This window comes from Microcaecilia unicolor, chromosome 1 (assembly GCF_901765095.1).
Source record: "Microcaecilia unicolor chromosome 1, aMicUni1.1, whole genome shotgun sequence".
Lineage (NCBI taxonomy): Eukaryota > Metazoa > Chordata > Amphibia > Gymnophiona > Siphonopidae > Microcaecilia > Microcaecilia unicolor.
In genome coordinates this window covers 653138240-653157911 of record NC_044031.1, presented here as the reverse complement: position 1 = coordinate 653157911, position 19672 = coordinate 653138240, and the positions used below count along the sequence as shown (strand labels likewise).

General features: G+C 43.0%; 1 protein-coding gene across 2 annotated transcripts in view; it reads left to right on the top strand.

Annotated features, from left to right (window-relative positions):
* ZDHHC5 (zinc finger DHHC-type containing 5) overlaps positions 1-19672 on the top strand; it is a 155575-nt gene that overhangs the window by 53343 nt on the left and 82560 nt on the right. For both annotated transcript variants that reach the window (XM_030186170.1, XM_030186178.1), the window contains exon 3: positions 19004-19125. In XM_030186170.1, the coding sequence (XP_030042030.1) occupies positions 19004-19125 (122 nt within the window). The remainder of the gene's footprint in view (positions 1-19003; positions 19126-19672) is intronic.

Below are 19672 nucleotides of genomic sequence, written 5' to 3'. Positions count from 1 at the left end.
GTAGATTTAATAGGCATCTCAGAAACTTTGTGGAAAGAGGACAATCAGTGGGACACTGTAATGGTACAAGCTGTATTGCAATGATAGAGAGGATCAAATTGGGGGGGGGGGGGGAGGTTGCATTATATGTTAAAGAGGGAATTGAGTCAAATAAAATAAACATTCCATATGACACAGATAGCAGCGTGGAATCATTATGGATAGAAATTCCATGTGTGAAGGGAAAGAGTATTCTTGTAGGGCTGTACTACAGTCCACCGTGACAGAACAAACAGACGGTTGAAGAAATGTTTACAGAGATTAGGAAAGCTGGCAAATTGGGCAACGCTATAATAATGGGTGATTTCAATTACCCCGATATTGACTGGATAAATGTTACATTAGGGAGTGCCAGGGAGATAAAATTTCTAAATGTAATAAACGACTGCTTCTTGGAGCAGCTGGTCCAGGAACCGACAAGAGGGGGAGCCATTTTGGATCTGGTCCTTGGTGGCGTGCAGGGCATAGTGCGAGAGGTGGTGGTGGTGGTGGGTCCCCTCGGAAACAGTGATCATAACATGATCAAGTTTGAGCTACTATATGGGATGAACCCTCAAAGGAAATCTACTGTAGCTGCATTTAATTTTCGAAAGGGCAACTATAATAAGGAAAATAGTTAAAAAGAAACTAAAAGGATCGGCTGCTAAGGTTAGGACACTAAATCAGGCGTGGACGTTATTCAAAAGAACCACCTTGGAAGCCCAGTCCAGATGTATACTATGAGGCATATTTTCAAAGCACTTAGCCTTCCAAAGTTCCATAGAAACCTATGGAACTTTGGAAGGCTAAGTACTTTGAAAATATGCCTCTATGTGTTTGCAAAGGTGGAAAGAAGAGAAAACGTCAGCTAGCATGGTTAAAAGGGGACGTAAAAGAGGCCATTATAGCCAAAAGATTGTCCTTCAAAGAATGGAAAAAGGACCCAAATAAAGAAAATAAGAAGAAACATAAGCACTAGCAAGTCAGATGCAAAGTATTAATAGAGAAGGCTAAAAGAGTATATGAAGAGAAACTTGCCGCAGAGGCTAAAACTCACAGTAGGAACTTTTTCAGGTACATCAGAAGGGGAAAGCGTGCAAGGGAATCCGTTTAGACCATTACATCACAAGGGATTAAAAGGGGCACTCAGGGGAGGTCAAGGCCATAGCGGAGAAACTGAATGAATTCTTTGCTTCCTTCTTTACGGAAGAAGATGTAAGAGATCTGCCTGAACTGGAAATAGTTTTCAAGGGTGATGATGCGGAGGAACCAAATGAAATCTCAGTGAACCTGGAAGGTATACTGAGCCAAATTGACAAATAAAAGAGTAGTAAATCACCTGGACTGGATGGCAGACATCCAAAGGTACTCAAAAGAACTGAAGCATGACATTGCTGATCTGCTGTTAGTAATATTTAACCCTTCTTTAAAATCGTCCATAGTACCTGAAGATTGGAGAGTGGCCAATGTGGCGCCAATTTTTAAAAAGGTTCTAGGGGTGATCCGGGAAATTATAGACAGGTAAGCCTGATATCGGTGCCGGGCAGAATAGTGGAAACTATTATAAAGGATAAAATTACAGAACACACAGACAAACATAGTTTAATGGGACAGAGTCAGCATGGGTTCAGCCGAGGGAATTCTTGCCTCAACAATTTGCTTCATTTCTTTGAAGGCATGAATAAACGTGGATAAAGGTGAACCAGTTGTTGTAGTGTATCTAGATTTTCAGAAAGCTCGTGATAAAGTTCCTCATGAGAGACTTAAAATTAAAAGTCATGGGATAGGAGGCAAGGTTCTGGTGTGGATTAGGAATTGGTTATTGGACAGAAAACAGAGAGTAGGGTTAAATGCTCATTTCTCTCAGTGGAGGAGGGTGAACAGTAGAGTGCCACAGGGATCTGTACTGGGATCGGTACTATTTAACATATTTATAAATGATATGGAAGTCAGAACGACGAGTGAGGTGATCTAATTTGCAGATGATACAAAACTATTCAAGGTTGTGAAAACATGTGTGGACTGTGAAATATTGCAGGAAGACCTTAGGAAATTGGAAGACTGAGCATCCAGATAGGAGATGCAATTTAATATGGACAAATGCAAGGTGATGCACATTGGAAAGAATAATCCGAATCATAGTTATCTGATGCTAGGGTCCATTTTGGGTGTCAGCGCTCAAGAAAAGATCTGGATGTCATTGTAGATAATACGCTGAAATCGTCTCCTCAGTGTGCAGCAGCGACCAAAAAAGCAAACGGGATGCTAAGAATTATTAGGAAAGGGATGGTGAATAAGTCTGAAAATACTATAATGCCTTTCTATTGCTCTGCTGTGTGTCCCTACCTTGAGTTTTGCGTTCAGTTCTGGTCGCCGTATCTCAAAAAAAGATATAGCAGAATTAGAAAAGGTTCAAAGAAGAGCGACCAAAATGATAAAGGGGATGAAACTCCTCTCCTATGAGGAAAGGCTAAAGAGATTAGGGCTCTTTAGCTTGAAAAAGAGACAGATGAGGGGAGATATGATTGAGGTCAACAAAATCCTGAATGGTGTAGAATGAGTAGAAATAAATCGATTTATTTTATTTTTTACTCCTTTCAAAAGTACAAAGACAGGGGACATTCGAGAAAGTTACATGGAAATACTTTTAAAACAAATTGGAGGAAATATTTTTTCACTCAATGAATAGTTAAACTTTGGAACTCTTTGTTGGAGGATGTGGTAAAAGTGGTTAGCGAATCTGGGTTTAAAAAAGGTTTGGACAAATTCCTGGAGGGTCCATAGTCTGCTATTGAGACAGACATGGGAAGCAACTGCTTGCCCTGGGATTTTTAGTATGGAGTGTTGCCAGGATTTGGGTTTCAACCAGGTACTTGTGACCCGGCTTGGCCACTGTTTGTAAAACAGGATACTGGGCTAGATGGACCACTGGTCTGACCCAGTATGGCTACTCTTATGTTCTTATAATGCTCACGTAACTGTGGGTCAATAAAATGTAATTTCTGAGTGTTCAGATACCATCTACACAGGAGTTTTAGCTCAATCTGTACTAGACTGGCAGAAACTTAAGAGTTAATGAAGTCTTTCAGTGTCTGTCATTCCTTCCAGTCTAGGGAGATTCTCAAATCTTCTTCCCATTATTTTTGATACCACAGCTTCACCTGAGGCGCTGGCAGGAGGATATTCTGAAGTTTTGCTGCCCTACTCGCTCCCCCTTAAGACTATCTCAAAGGAGGTCAACTCCACAAACAGGGCCTCCTGTATACTTTTTGAGAGGTGTAGTGTCTAACTTGCAGGTATATATTAAAAATCCCTATGACTTGGCTGGAACTCATCTTGCAGCCTAGTAAACTGTTTGAACACTATCCCTCTCATAAGGTAGACCAGCCCCTCGAGTCCCCCTTGTTTTAGGTGATCTAATCCTAGAAGCCTAGGAACTGATTTCTCCCCCATCAAAGTACAATGAAATTGCTGAGCTCTTCCCCTTAGTCATCCTCTGTTTTTAACTTGTTGGCCTTGTAGTGTCTCTCTTGTTTCATTGTACATAAGGGAAAAGGGGATCCTGGGGAACTCTTTTAGGTGAAAAGACAACATACCAAAAGGTCCCTAGAGTATCTTGTGCTCTTGCTGTCAATCATTTTTTATATTTCAATGCTGGGAATATAATGCATCCATTGTCCCATTTTTGTAGTTCAACTGGGTCTACTAGAACATCAACAGATTTGATGGCAGGAGCAGGAGGAAATGGGGGACTTTTCAAATCATTAAGGGCCCCTTTTACCATGCTGTGGTAAAAAGGGGACGCACACCAAGGCCCTTTTTTACTGCAGCAGGTAAAATGCTGTTTTTTGTTGTTTGTTTTATTTTTTTTAAGGAAATAGCCATGCACTAATCACAGGGATTGGCGCACAGCTATTTACAGTGGGAGCCCTTACCGCCATCTATTTAGATGATGGTAACCCAGCAGTTTCCGGGCAGCAATTACTGCCTGGTAAGCCCTGGACTCCTACAGTAGCTTGGTGGTAGTCCCGATTTGAAACGTGGCAAAACGGTGATAGCCCTACCGCCACTTCATAAAAGGGCCGTAAAAAATTATGAATTAAGACAAAGCTGCTCTTAAAAGCAGGGTTTAATAAAATCCAAGGCACCAAAGCACCGGGGCAAATAGAAATTGGATTTTGTGTCCTCCCAAAGTTCCCTCAGCCACAAAACATTTTATTTCCAAGTGCACTGTGCTGCCACAAGGCACAGGCAGAGCTGCTTCATCTCAAGTCTAGTGAGATTTGAAAGCATGAGATGAAGCAGCTCTCTCTTCACCATGCAGGTCGAATTCACTGCGAGCTTGATGACAGTGGGGTTCAATTGGCAAGAGTACATTTTTGAGGTACAGGTAGCCAGGCAGGGTAGAAAGAAAATAGCTAAGTAAAGAGGAGAGGAATTGCTGGTTAGCTAAGTGGGAGCAGTTAGTGAGTGAAGAGGGTTGAGACTGCTGGAGACAACTAAGTGAGGACAGGGAGACTGGGAATGAGTGAGAGAGATGCTGAGGACAAGGAGAAGGAGGAGATGACTGAGAAGAGGGGCAATCTCTCTCTGTCTCTCTCCCCTCATCTACTCAGACTGGTGGTGATAGGTGAAGCTGAGGCAAAAGACTTAGGCACAGCTGTCATAGGGATGATCAATGCTGTGCTGTGACACATTAAGGGCCTGTTTTACTGTTTTTTCATATAATCAGAGAATAAGAAAACAGCCTTAGTAAATTGGGTTCTAATGAGCTTCAGCATACCTCAGAGGAGAGGCCTCTTCCCTCCCAAACTTCAGAGGAGGGAGCAGCAAAATTACTGGTTGGCTTCTTATTAGAAAGAAAATTTGTCAAGCCCTGTCTTAAAGCACTTTTTTTTTTTTTTTTTTGAAAAGTGTGCATCATTTTATTATGGCTGCCTACTTTTTTTTTTTTTTTTTTTTTTTTATCTTTCTTGGCATTTGCTCCATCGGTGCCCCTTTTTATTTTGCGTTCAGATTTCAGACAACCAGACTACTTAAGTGTTTCACTTCCCTTATTTTGTTGAAGCACTTTTTGCTATTCCACATTTCTTCGTTATTCTAAAGATCTCTGTTTGAACACCCATTCCCTGAAACCATGGACATCCCTGTGTGGTAGATGGAGATGATGTAATTACAATGTCCAGGATATTCACTCCCATCTAGGGGTTTATGGGTTGAGGTTTTAAGAGCCTTTGACCTGATAACTTTTCTGAAGTTCATAGAACATGTTCTCTGACGAAGAAGGGCAACCTTCGAAAGCTAATCAAGAAATGTATTAAGTTATGTCCAATAAAAAAGGTATCATCATATTTTCTTTTCCATGTTTTATTTTGTTTGATTTCTATTGATAACCTTAAGAGTGGACTAACACGGCTACCACACTCCTCTACTGGTAGAAAGCAGAAAGAAAGAGTGACTCATTGGCCAGGCAGAAGGGCTCCTAGTGTAGTTGTCTGCATCCAGACTCAATGTATTTTAAATTTAGCTGGGATAACATTGAAAGCGTGGTGAAAAGTATAGCAGAGATTAACCTAGAATTAAGGCCTTCACCCTTGTCTTCATGCTTGTACTGTTTAATCTCTGAATGAATGGAGTGAGAGGGGGACAGATGCTGCCCCAGATCTGTGAGATTAAGCAGTACAATGTAAAGAAGATGTCTGGATTATAGCAGCATCACAGGAAAAGCTAATCCTTCCTGAGGCTGGGGTGGGATGGAAGGCATAAATTGAGTGTGCTGCTTTTATGCTGTATTCGAGTCTGGAGTCCGGAGTTCTGATTTTATAATGTGCTTTTATCCTATTGATATTAAGCTGTACTCCTTCTCTTTACATCTCTACCAATACACCTCAGTCCTGCCCTGGATCACCCTCTTCTAATTGGCAAGCACACAGCTTGGCAGGAACACCTCAGGCCTCCCTTGCAGTAGCTCCTGCTATTCCAGTACTATGTGTCATAGGCACAGCAGTAGCAGTAGAGAAGTACAGGCCTGTACTGGAACAAGATTAGCTGCTGTTCCTATTTCTTGCATTGTTTGAATCTATGCTTCCCCCCACCCCCCTCAGAAGCATATGGTGACTCATTGTACTGAGCACTGGGAATATAATTGTACTTTACTTCTCTGGCATGTCCTTAGCTCAGAAAGTAGGAGAGGTCCCAAGCATTAGGGCTTCAGGGTAAACAGGGAGGTAAAGATACAATGAGGGGCACAGCAGGTGAGAACTGCAGAAGTACACCTGAGGAGGAGTGAGCTGCTTGTTCTGTCTCTGCATTGTTTCCTCCTGCTCTCATTGCAGGAAATGCTTTTCTTGTTTTGGAGAGGATATTGTCAGTGCTCCTCCCAAATCCTCTTAGGTTGACTGGGAATTTTAGTGACTCACTGGCATTATCCCTGCAGAAACAGAGAAAGGGAACCCTGTCAGGGTGAGGAGAGAAGCATCACTTCCTGTCATCTACCAGTAGAGAAGTTTTGCTACGGAGTGGGTGTGGGGTAAAGTGATTTCATCGAGATCTCTTTTGTCCCTCTGATGATGAAGAACTTCCTGGGCTTGAAGAGTGTTGTGTGTGTTTGTTTTGTTTTAATATTGGCACCTAGAGTCCTAAAAACAGCCACACAAGCTGTCCATGTGCCAGCCTGACACATGGCATAGTGTGGGTGTAGTGATTACCCTATGTGTTCAGAGTATTGGGACTAAACCCATGTGATGGGGTTCTGTTTACGAACTGCCTAACCTGCCTCTCATTTTCTAGAGGGTGATTGGCCATATAAAATCATATGTATGTACCACCTAGCCTAGTAAGTCCCTGTTAACTTTTGAACTGTTCATTTGATTTCATTCTAGTTTCTTACAAAATTAAGATAAAAGGTATCACCTGCCAGCTCCTTTTTAAATTGGACTAATTTAATAGATTTCTGACTAGCTTTTGAGAGCAGTAGTGGGAGTGGAGGAATAGCCTGATGGTTGGTTAGTGCAGTGGACTGAGAACCAAGGGAACAGGGTTCAATATTGACTGTCTCCTTGTGACTCTGGGTAAATCACTCAACCTGCCATTGCCCCAGGTACAAAAACTTAAATTGTAAGCCCACTAGGACAGAGAAAAGTACCTGCATATAATAGAAATATATCCGCTTTGGTTGTACCACAGAAAGACTGTGTATCAAATCCATGACCCTTTACCATTAATCAGTTCAAAGCAAAATGAGCTTTGATATTATGGACTGGTAGCGCTCAAAGGTAGTCACAGATACATTACATTTAGTTCAGATAAAAGCAGTTGCCTACAGCTGTATTTGTTGAATAATTTTCCATAATTGAGTAACCAGCGTAGCAACTACATTATCTTCCCCACAAATACCCAGTTACCTGATATCCTTCTGTCTCTTAGAATCTCTTTTACTTTCTATTTCCTAGTATAGTCAAATTCTCGGGGAGTTCTAAGTATTTTGAAAGGTACCTGCCATTCTTGGTTGCTGTGGTCAGTGAGGGAAAGTACAGGAATTTTGCAGCTTACCACAATTTGTACTCAAGACATGACTAGATCCTAACCTTAACTCTGATAAGAAAGATGACTTCACATAAGAAACAATTCTGACAAAAAAAACATATTTCCTTTTTATCCTGCTAAAGTAGTCCAGACCAATGAGTTGAATCCGCCCTACGAGCAGACATCTGAATATTCCAGTGACGTCACCAGTATAAGATCTGGTGCAGACTGGAATTCTCCAGTATTTCTCTACCTCCAGCAGATGGTGTAGGTTTGGGCTTTAATATCCCATCAGCTCCATTGTTTGAATCTTTGAGAGGGTCCTTGGTAAAGGATCTTGCCCTGAATATAGTGTTTCTGGTAGTCATTTGCTCTGCTAGGCAGGTGTCCAGATTGTAGGCCTTTTCCATTCAGGGATCCTTACTTGTCATGTTCATGCAATGCTGTCTCCCTGCGTAATGTGCCTTCATTTCTACTGAAAGTGGTTCCCCCATTTCATGTGGATCATAAGTTTTCCTCTATCTTTGTGGAGCAAAGGAGGTCAGTTTTCATGGAATATTCATAAGTTGGATGTCTGTAGAGTTTTGCTATGTCATTTAGAGGCAACCAATCCTGTTGCATGTTGGATAGACATTTTGTCTTGTTTCATGGTCCACACAAAGGGCAAGCAGCCTCTACATCCTCATAGCTTAATGGATTAAGGCCACAATTGAGTACACCATTTCACAAAAAGTGGTTCCTGTAGGCCTATGAACCTATTCCACATGAGCTCAGGCAACTTCCTGGGCAGAGGCCCATTTGATTGTTTGTACTTGAAGATAGGAAGGGATCCCCAGAAGCTTAGCTTTCGTACAAGAGCACCTCACTTCAGGTATTGCCACAACATTTCAGTAAGGTTCAAGTTATTTGTTGTGACCACTGCTCCAGTGGCGTAGCCACAGGTGGGCCTGGGTGAGCCAGGGCCCACCCAGTTTGGACTCAGGCCCACCCAAAATTGTTACACTCTTGCTGTGGCTGATGGAGATCCACAAACCTTGCCAGCTGAAGATTTTCTCTCCTTGGGCAGCCAGCGCTCTTCCAAATGTCAGCCAGCAGCACTTGCCTTGAGCTGACGCTGAGACTGGCCCTTCTGCACATGCTCAGTTTTCGCACATGCAAAAGCACTGAACATGCATGGCCTCCTGGCAACAGCATCAATTTGAGGCAAGTGCTGCCGGCTGTCATTTGGATGAGTGCTGGCTGCTCGAGGAGGAAGAGGAAATCTTCAGCTGGCAGGGTTTGGGGATCCCCGCCAGCTCAAGTATTTAATATTTGAGGTTTGTGGGCAGGGAGGGTGGAGAGAGGAAGAAACCAGAGGGGGGCTAGGGGAGGGTCAATTCCATGCCCATCCACCTTGGACTCAGGCCCACCCAAAATTAGCCATCTGGCTATGCCCCTGCACTGCTCTCTAAAAAGAATATTAAGGTCTTTCTCTGGTTCACCAGAGAACATCTGGATGATACACAAGACTTCTTGAATAATGTGCTCTGAACAGATGAATCAAACATTTTGTTTTGGGGACAGAAAATGTAAATATTTTGTTTGGAGAAAACACACACTGTTTTCCAAAGTAGAAACCTCACCCTGACTGTTGAGCATGGTGATGGAGGCATTATGATGTGGGGTTGCTTGATGGAACGGTACATTTCTCCTCTTCCCTGCAAGACCAGTGTGAATATACCCTCCCTCCCAGGGGGAGAAGGAGGAGAAAAGACTGCTTTACTTTTGTTTCATATGCTAGTTTACCTGGTAGCAAATCGGTATTAGCCCTCCCCAGCAGTGAAAATTGCTGGCTGGCATACTAAAGCGAGAGGAAAGAAAAAAAGCAAACTCTTGATAGCCAAGACTGTGGAACAAGGGCCACTGGGGGTTCCTGGTCTGGTTCTCCAGTATGGCGCTATTTCCCCTTCCCTTCCCCTCCCCACCCCCAACTTTCTCCTCAGGCTCTGGAGGAGACCCCAGAGGCTAGTCAAAATGCCTCTTGGAGTACTTCTTGTCTAGAACATAGTTGTTTGGAGACTTTTTTTTTTGTGATGCTTTTGTTTAAAAGAAAGAGGAGGAGAAAGCAACAGGTGTATTGGGGTGCTGTTATGGGCCTCAAAGACTCCTAGAATAGAGAATGACATGGGGACAAAGTTTAGCCCCGTCTCCGCGGGCTCCATCCTCATCTGCAGAAGCCTCGAACGCTTATGGTTTTACATTTAACTCTTTTTATTATAGTATAAAAAGGAACAATATTCTATGAAACTGTTTATAAATCGCGGAAAAAAAACAATAATGAGCAACTATAATAACCCTTCCTCAACCATAATCTACCCTCCAACGCCAACAATAGCTGACTTCTTCTACTCAAGGAACCCTAATCCATCCTGTTAAAATGCCTAGGGGTACAAAATACAACCCATTCTGTTTTCCATAGCAAGGAAGAAATATGCCCCATGAAGCACTGTTATGATTTTTTAAAATCTGGATGAATAATAAATCACAAATAGTCAAGCAGCACCAACGAGGGTGAAAGGGAGCAGAGTGCCAAATGACCGAGACAAACCAGGAGTAAGCGCATCCAAGAGTTTATTTGCCAAGAAATACTGATACAAAGACCCTACACGGGCTGTGTTTCGGCACAAAGCCTTCCTCAGGGGTCTATTTCCTTTCAGATAAGTCCAGACCAATGGGTTATATATCCAGCAGATGGAGCTTCAAGCAGGTCTTGAAGGTCACCAGCAGCAACAATTCATACAGGCTGACTGAAGCTCCATCTGCTGGAACTCATTTGGACTCTCCTCACTTTCACCCTTATTGATGCTGCTTGACTGTTTATGGAATTTTTGAGGACCCCCCCTCCCCCTTTTTTTCTTGGTTGGATTGTATAATTAATCATCAATCTCCGGATTCTGTATAGTTCTTCAGGATTCAGTCTAGCTCTCCTGTCTTTCACAGTCCTTCCTGCAATAGAAAATGTTTTTTTCAGAAGATGTGCTGGAGCAGAAATGTACAGGATCCTCCATGCAAATTTTGCCAGTTGTGGCCAGCGTTTTTGCTTGTTTTTCAAAAAAAAAAAATCACAACATCGTCATCTGCATTACTCAAACATAAATAACTGTCCAATTAATTAACAGTCTTCAAAGTAGAGAAGGACAAAGTGTGTCCCCATCCCCATGGGCTCTGTCCCTCAGTTACCGTGGGTCCTCGTTCCCATGTCATTCTCTACCTTGGAAGTAAGTCCTGTTGAAGGTGGTAAAGCTGGAGAGCCACTACAGGAATTGTGCCATGCTCACCAGAAGCAAGCACTGACTTAGTGCTTACTAATGGAGACAGTGTTTCTGATTATAGTAGGTGATTATCCGGCATCCAGTGATCACCAGATATGTGGTTAATATTAAGATAGGTGTGGAAAGGGTTCATTCAAAAGTGATAGTTCCCTTGTCCAGGATCTCCCTGCTTCTAAGAGATCCCTAGGGATACCCCAACCAACATCTGGTATATTAAAATGACCTATTAATAGTACTTTCCCTTTTGCATCTATATTTTGAAGCATTAGTAGCTGTATTAGATTTTGAGAAGGGAGACAGGACAGACTTTTTTGTTGTTGTTGTTGTTGTTGTTGTTTTTTGCTTACTGTGCCAAAGGTGGAATTTGGTTTAAGTTGTGACCAAATTCACTTCTATTCAAGTAGAACTAGAAACAGCCTTGAAGGTGTTTCAAGATGGTTAAACTCATTTTGATAGGGTTTCTTTGATGGGGCTGCCCTCCATACAGCCTCTTGTAGAAGGTTATCCATGAACCTATGTTGAAGTCAACAGAAACCTTTCTGTCAGATGATCAATATGACTTGATCCAGCTAATGGTTGAAATGATGGCCTCTGTGCTCATAGGTCAAAGATATCTGTGACTGGGCGGGAGATGGAGCCTATTTAGGTGGGTCTTTTGATGCCTATCTTATTTGTTGAAAATGTGGAAAGATTTAAACCCTAGACAATGCCTCTTGGTAGGAACTGAGGTATGGGTCCTGGGTAAAGACTTTGTGACTCTCGATCCTTTCAGTAGAGTAGATGTATGTATACTGAGAAAGCCAAATGTCAGAGGAAATTTTCCTTTTAAGGATCCTTTCAAGGGGCTCATATAGGATTGACTGACTATTCACCCAGTGAGATGTGGACTCGGGTTGGTTATGCAAGTTCGAAGTCAGTTTTACTTTTTTCTCCAGACCTGGACTTGGTCCTGAACCTGAACCAACATTTTGGAGGATCAGTGGTTCTTGCCTGTCATTAGGGATGCTATGTCCTTGATAATATAAACTCATACTCAGGAGCATTCCTGGCATCGTGCCACTCATCAGAGAGGCAAGCAGCAATACGATCCAAGTTACAGTACCTCTGCAGCTTACATGCTGTAGTCCTGGGGCCTATCCTTTAAAGGAAAATACTCCCCATATTTTGTGATACCCAAGAAGGAGCGCCTGTTTCAACCTGTTTTTGATTTTTAAGCCTGGTAAATGCTTTGCTCAGGATTCCACCATTTAAAATGGAAACTTTTAAGTTCAGTCATGGTGGTCATATGTGTTGAGGAGTTCTTAGCTTCATTGGATCTAATGGAAACCTATTAATGTATTACAGTCAAGTCAAAATTTCAGAAATTGTTTGTAGCACTAGGCCAGGATTTCCATTTTCAAGTGCTATCCTTCAAGCTAGCCATGGCACTACAAACATTCATCAAGGGAGTTGTAATGGCACGATGACTCAGGAAGAGGAAATCTGCTGAGAATATTTAGATTGAGCGAGGTATAAATCATGCAAGTAAGTGGAGGTGGCTGCCTCAAGAGGGGGCGTGTCAAGGTGGCGGCCTGAGCACATCTGCTAGTCGGTCTGAGCTGTTCTCTGGCATTTCTTCTACTAGTTTCATTGCCTAATGCCTCATACCAAAAGGAAGGGGACGGTGAAGGGCCAACTGCCGCTGGCCAGAACCTCATCCCCGATCCAGCAAATGCTAGACCGATATGCGACGAGCACCCCACCAAATACCAGAGCGTTGAACCCTGCTTTGAGTGCCGACAGAGGACCAACGGCACTCGTGGGGATTGAGACATCTTTATCCTCTCCGGAGCTTAATCCACCACCATGCCCTGCATACTTTAGGGGTATAGAGGAAGGCCCAGCTGAATCGGGAGTCGGTGGCAGCAAGGCCTTGGTCGGCAGCATTCTACCCCAAACCGCAGAGAAAACAAGCTTGGAGCCTGAAGCTCCCGTGGTGGCTACATTGGAGTCTATTTGGAGAACAATTCAAGAATTAAGAACTGCAGTTACTAAATCTGCTCAAGATACATCTCTTCTCATGAGTAAAGTAGATGCTTTATCGTTAGAAAAAGTCAAATGAGATTCAGCGAATCAAGCCTTACAGATGCAATCAGAGGTTAAAAATTTAAAATCTATTACTGATGTATTGGTTAAAGACAAACTTATGACAAGCCGGAAAATAGAGCAAATAGAAAACTGTAACAGGCGTCTTAATTTAAGAGTACTGAATTTTCCTATGACTACAGCAATAAACACGATGGATTTCTTTAAAAAAAATACCTTGTAGAAATTCTTCAATATCCTTCTTCTGTTATTCCTCCATTCAACAAAATTTATTACCTTCCACTATCTCCTCGAACTGGAATAGAGCCAATGGGCTCTGAAAATTTGCCTCAAGTTCAGGATCCTGTGCCGGGAATTCAGGATATTTCTGCTCTATTGGAAGAATCTTTGTCTGAAGTAATGACGCGGCGGACTTTAATAGTATCATTTGTATTTGAACAGGACTTAAACTCAGTAATAAAGTTATTCTTTAAAAACTCATTAAAAACTTTTTGTGGCCATAGAATATGGATTTTTCATGATGTGACAAAGACAACGCAAGACAGAAGGAAATTATTTCTAGCTCTCAGGGAAGAGATGAGGGCGTTAGGAGCATCATTCTTATTGGCATATCCATGTAAATGCCTAATTCGGTTCTTGAACAGAACGAAAAAATAGATATCCAATTATCTCTGGTATTTAAATAATAATCCAATACTAGAACCAGGACCACTGCTACCAATCAAAAAATACACTCCAATATTTCATGTATTACTGCCATTCAATATGATAGTATGTTTTTACAGAGTACCCTCAGATTTTACCCATAGCACTTCTTTCATCAGGTTACTCTTTTTAATTTTTTGTTTTTTGTGTTCATAAAGCCACAAAAGTGCTATTAATCTAGTATCTTTTATGATACTGTGTAATGTTTGTAGTGATTCAACCAGCACCAAAAATCATTAAATTAAGAGGCAGATGCACTAAAGCTAAATGAGCCTTTAATGACTCTCCAACGAGGAAAATTTGATCCGTTGCATGCATCAAAGGGCTTTTACCGAGGAAGCCAGCAGCTAACGAAAACGGAATGGAGATGAGCAATTAGTGTGAAAACCCCATTGAAACGACATGCACTAACCTTTTCCGATTGCCTTTACGCAGGAAAAAGGCAGGAAAACTAACGAGAGGTCTGGACCTCTCGTTAGGACAGCTCTGTGCCAGGAAAAAGTGTTAAGTGAAAAAATAAACAAACTTTGAGCCAATCCCAGCGCATTAGCAGAGCTAAAAGCGCTGTGATTGGTCCAAAGGACCTCAGAAAACACATAAAAAAATAAAAAAAGGATCGGGAGGGGGCAAGGGCGCTCATCAGGAGCGTCCTGTACGGACGGCCTTGCCCCCCCCCCCCGCTGCTCCCCACTTTCCGCCGCTCCCCCCACCCCGAAAAAGCAAACTTCTAGAAGCCCCTGCCCCCCTCCCTTCCTCACTACTCTCTCACCTCAGCTCCGCCTCCCGACATCCTCCGTCCGTGCCCCGCCCCCTTTTGGGGTCGTCGCCGCCATTCCCCTCCTCCATCGGGCCCCCCTTCCTCTTACCGGGCCCGTGCAGCGCCTCTCTCCTCTGTCCGAAGGCGCTGCACGGGCAAGAAGAAAGCTGAATCAGCTGATGCCTGCCTTCGCGATGGCGCGTCTTTCTCCTGCTGCGCCCGCCCCTGTCTGACGTCAGTAACCTACGTAGGTTACTGACGTCAGACAGGGGCGGGCCCAGGAGGAGAAAGACGCTCTATCGAAGCTAGGCGAAGGCAGGCATCAGCTGATTCAGCTTTCTTCTTGCCCGTGCAGCGCCTTCGGACAGAGGAGAGAGGCGCTGCACGGGCCCGGTAAGAGGAAGGGGGGCCCGATGGAGGAGGGGAATGGCGGCGACGACCCCAAAAGGGGGCGGGGCACGGACGGAGGATGTCGGGAGGCGGAGCTGAGGTGAGAGAGTAGTGAGGAAGGGAGGGGGGCAGGGGCTGCTAGAATTTTGCTTTTTCGGGGTGGGGGGAGCGGCGGAAAGTGGGGAGCAGCGGGGGGGGGGGGCAAGGCCGTCTGTACAGGACGCTCCTGATGAGCGCCCTTGCCCCCTCCCGACCCTTTTTTTTTTATTTTTGTTTTTATTTGGGAGCCATGTGCTTGCGATTTGACTGTGTTTTTGACTGTTTGTGGCATGCGCAGAGCAGCTAACATAACGCTTGGCTGCTCTGCGCATGATTTGGGGGCCGATTAACGATGTGTATTGTGATTCTTTGATACATTGTACGTTTCACTACCGATCTCAGCATGTGTGACTTTTTTTTTTGGTGCATTTTTCGTTATTTTAAAATCGTTAGGGACTTTAACGATTTAGATTTTTTAACGTTTGGTTGCTGCATCTGCCTCTAAATGGCGTAATATTCCAATTGCCAATTCGGTTTTTGGGCAATAAATATGTTTTCTTTGAGCCAGAACGACTTCGAACATTTTTGGATATGAAGAAACTAGTCAAATAGACCGAAGGAATGATAGATGGAATAACTGATTAAGAAAAAACTATAGGGTGGGAATATTCAGGCCAGGCCATTTACTTATAATTTTGTTTCTGAGTTTTACTTTGGATCTCCTCAACTATCAATCTCTCCCCCTCTTTATTGCTAATAGTGGTCTAAGAAAGAGATTGACTGTAAATTTCTTTAAATTATGTCCTTTTTTTTTTTTACTATGTGTTTAGTTTATCTCTGTATTTCAGTTTGCAAGTTATGCTTGTAATAGAATATAAATGCTATAAATAAAAAAGAAATCATGCAAGTAAATAAATCCCTACCTCAGTGTCTGGTTGCTCTTGAAGGACTAGGATGGCTTTTGAGTTTGATTCCCACTACAGCTCCTTGTGACTCTGGGCAAGTCACTTAACCCTCCATTGCCCCTGGTACAAAATAAGTACCAGAATATATGTAAACCGCTTTGAATGTAGTTGCAAAAACCTCAGAAAGGCGGTATATCAAGTCCCATTTCCCTTTTAAATAAGTCCAAGAACAAACTGGTCCCAGTTCAATCCTAGAGTAGCTAGGGGTGGTGTTGACAGGGAGAAAAATAGACAAGCTCCAGGGATGTCCAAGGATTTCCAGACACATCAGTTCTGTTTACATAGGGCTATGTTCAAGTGATAGGGTCCATGTCGGAGACCCTACAGGTAGTCTGAGCAAGAGTGCGCATGTGCCCTTTGCAGAGAGCTCTCTTGACCAGATGGTCACCAGGAAATGGAGATTATGGTACGAGGATTTCTTTACAGAGGGCAAACAAATTCTGCAATGGTGGTTTAACAGCAGCAATTTGGGAAGCATAGTCTGCTTAAAGAGTCCCCCTGCTTGCACCATTCTGAGTACTGATGATGTACCCAAAGGGTGGGACGTGCACTAAGTCATGTGACGCAGAATGTGGTCAAAGGAACAGTCCAGGGAACCAGTGGTTTGGAGATCAAAGTGGTCAGCTGCCCCTCCACCAGTGCTACTACTCTTCTTGAAGGCCATAGTATACGTTGGCCAACAAGGAGGAACTGAGAGCCATCTGGTAATGAGAGAGACGAGCTTGATCATGGCTTGGGCAGAAAAGCACCAAAAGGCTCTCACCTTGTTATGGACACAATCAGTATAGAAGTGGACTTAATAACATAGTAAATGAGAGCAGATAAAAAATATGCATGGCCCATCTAGCAAGGTGGCCAGGATTGTATCTGTGACTCCATTTGCCCCCCCCCCCCCCCCACCTTGTATTTAGGGTTGTAACTGAAGCCTGATGCAATCTAAACTGCACCCACTCCCATACTTCCCTTTTTAATTATTATTCTTTGAAGTATGAAAGTTAAGTTTTACTATAAATGGAAGTGCTTTATACTTCTTATTCCAACTTCATGCTATATAGGGAACCTCTGTGTTAATCCCATGCCTTTTTGAATTCCATCAGAGTCTTCAACCCCACCATTTCTATGGAAGAGCATTCCAGACATCCACCATCCTCTCTGTGGAAAAACGTATTCCTGATGTTACTTTTTAAGTTACCCTCCTTGAAGCTTCATTTCAGATTATTTGCAGCTGGCTTTGTTGATTGTTCTGGGCAATTGTAAAGGATGAGATTGGATTATTTCTGCATTGTAAACAATGAATTTGGGTCATTTTTTGTATTAGAAATTTTATTTTATATATGTTTTAATAATTGTAATTATAGTATTGTGAAACGCTTTGGTGCCTCTGGGTGTAAATGTGGTATATCAAATGAATAAATCAAATTTAATGTTCTTAGTTCTATAGCCTCTCTGTTTTTGGAAAAGGCTGTTTTATCTTTCAGGTATTTAAATGTCGCTATCATATCTCCCCTGTCCCTCCTCTCATCCAGAGTGTACATATTTAGGTCATCGTCTCTTCTCATATGTCTTCTGGCGCTTTCCTCTGAATGGCCTTGACTTTTTTTTTTTTACGTGCTTGCCATGATGCAGCTTCCAAAACTGAACATGCGGTCTTGCCGAGTTGTACAGGGGCATTATCATCTTTTTTTTTTTTCTACTGATTATGCCCCTCTTTTGGCCTTGGCCATTACCTTGTCGCATTGTTTTACCTCCTTGAGATTCTCAGACAGTACAACCCTGAGGTCCCTGTCCTGGTCCATACATATCGGCCTTTTTCCTCCTACCATATACAGCTTCTTTGGATTTTTGCACCCCAGCTGCATCACCCTACATTTTTTCCTATTCAACCTTAACTGCCAAACATTAGCCCAAGTTTCAAATTTTGTAGATCACTTATGGGGGGACAGAATTTTTCTTTGGCTTAATCTGACCCTGCTCACAGCAAAATATGTTACTTGACCATACGATAGCAACCAATAAAACTGATTCTTGAAGTCATTTTCTGAGTAGAATTAACAACAACAAAAATTAAATAAATTGATAGGAAAATAGTAACATTCTCAGTGTGTGTATCTGTGTGTGTGTGGGGGTATGATGTGCGTGCTGAGCATGTGTTGCGATTGTAGGGGGAAGTAGCTGAGTTTGAAGGGGACATTTGTAGAACAGCAAGTTCAAGGGGGAGGGGTATTTTGGACCATGTAGGGATGGTTGCGGGGGACTAGATTTGAGGATGGGGCAATTACAGGAGAATAGATTTTGGTGATGGGGCACTTTGTGGGATGGTTTGGCAGATATGGGGGGATAGTTTTGGGGCTGTGGTGCAGATTGGGTAGAGCATTTGCAAGATGGGCAAAGTGTTTGTTTTTCAGGGAGGGATGCTCTAGCTCTACCTCCTTTTGGCTTGGGGAAAATTGACACAGAAATGGGGTAAATTCTGTACCCTGTGGAGTTCTGCTCAAATTATGGATGGATGGATCAAATGAAAGGGTTACAATGAGGTTTAGAGTATACTAAAAATATAAAACACGCCTACAATAATGCATTAGATATCCAAACAGTGCATGGGTTGTCTTATTGGAGGTGTAATCTACTAAACCTAAGAACCTAAAAAGGCCATAAATAAAAATATTTGTGAATCCTTATTTTAAACTTTTGTATATTTGTCTCCAGATGAAGATAAAATGGGAGAGAATTCCATAAAGCTGGGGCAAGATGAAAAAGAAATTAAAAAGCAGAATTGTGGGTAGAATTTAACCTTGCTGTAGAAAGGGATGGGATAAGTAAACAATTTTGATCTTGACACATCAATAAATGCATTGGACAGTACAGGATAAGTAGACTAGCCAGAATTTCCCCAGTAATATGATGGGTCATGGGTTTTTTATGCATGGTTGCAGTAATTGCTCGGTTGGGCATTCTCAGTTTATTTAGCTAGAGGTTTATTTTGTCATAATTGTTTTTTTCATTTTGTTTCTCCCCTCCTCCCCAAACAACATATTTACACTGGTATCAGTGCTTTTGGTTGTGCCATAGTTTTCGAAACTGAGTCATCTTGATTTTGTTGTGGGGTTTTTTTTAAACTCTTTCTCTCACTTCTGTTCTTTCCATTGTGCTGCTTTCAGGCTTTATATTTTGGTGTGGTTTTTGATTTCTCCAATTTGTTTCTATTGCAGGTGTCCGTGGCTCAGTCGCTCCTTCTCTCTTGTGATTCCCATTTACAATGGCATTGTGTTCCTCTTTGTTCTGGCTAACTTTAGCATGGCAACCTTTATGGATCCTGGCATCTTTCCTCGAGGTAAGAGTCCTTCCAGGGTATGGAGGTCATCGGTTCATTGAGTTCAGCTGATGGAAGTGATTTCTGGGTTTTCAGTGTAAAAAGGTAAAATGTTGAAGATATTCTTGGTGGCTTCTCTGTTGGGTTGGAATCTTGGTGAGCTAAAAGAGAGAAGTTGCCCACTATGGCAGAAATTCAATTACCACCACATGGCCAGTAAGCACCATTGCTGTTCATCAGTTTTGATCACTAGGCAGTGGCGTACCAAGGGCGGTGGGGGCGGTCCGCCCCGGGTGCACGCCGCTGGGGGGGGGGGGGAGGGAGCATGGAAACGAACGACTCTGACCGGCGCACGGCACCCCCCCCTCCCCAGTGGCGTGCACCCGGGGGGGGGGGTTCTTTCACTGGGGTGGGGGGGTGTCCTTTCGCCGGGGGGGGGGGGTGTCGCGCTGCACCGGGGGGGGGGGGGCGCATCAGCGATCCGCCCCGGGTGTCAGCCTCTCTAGGAACGCCAATGTCACTAGGTGATCAGGCAGTCCCCAGGCTTCAAAATGATTTTTCTTCTGCT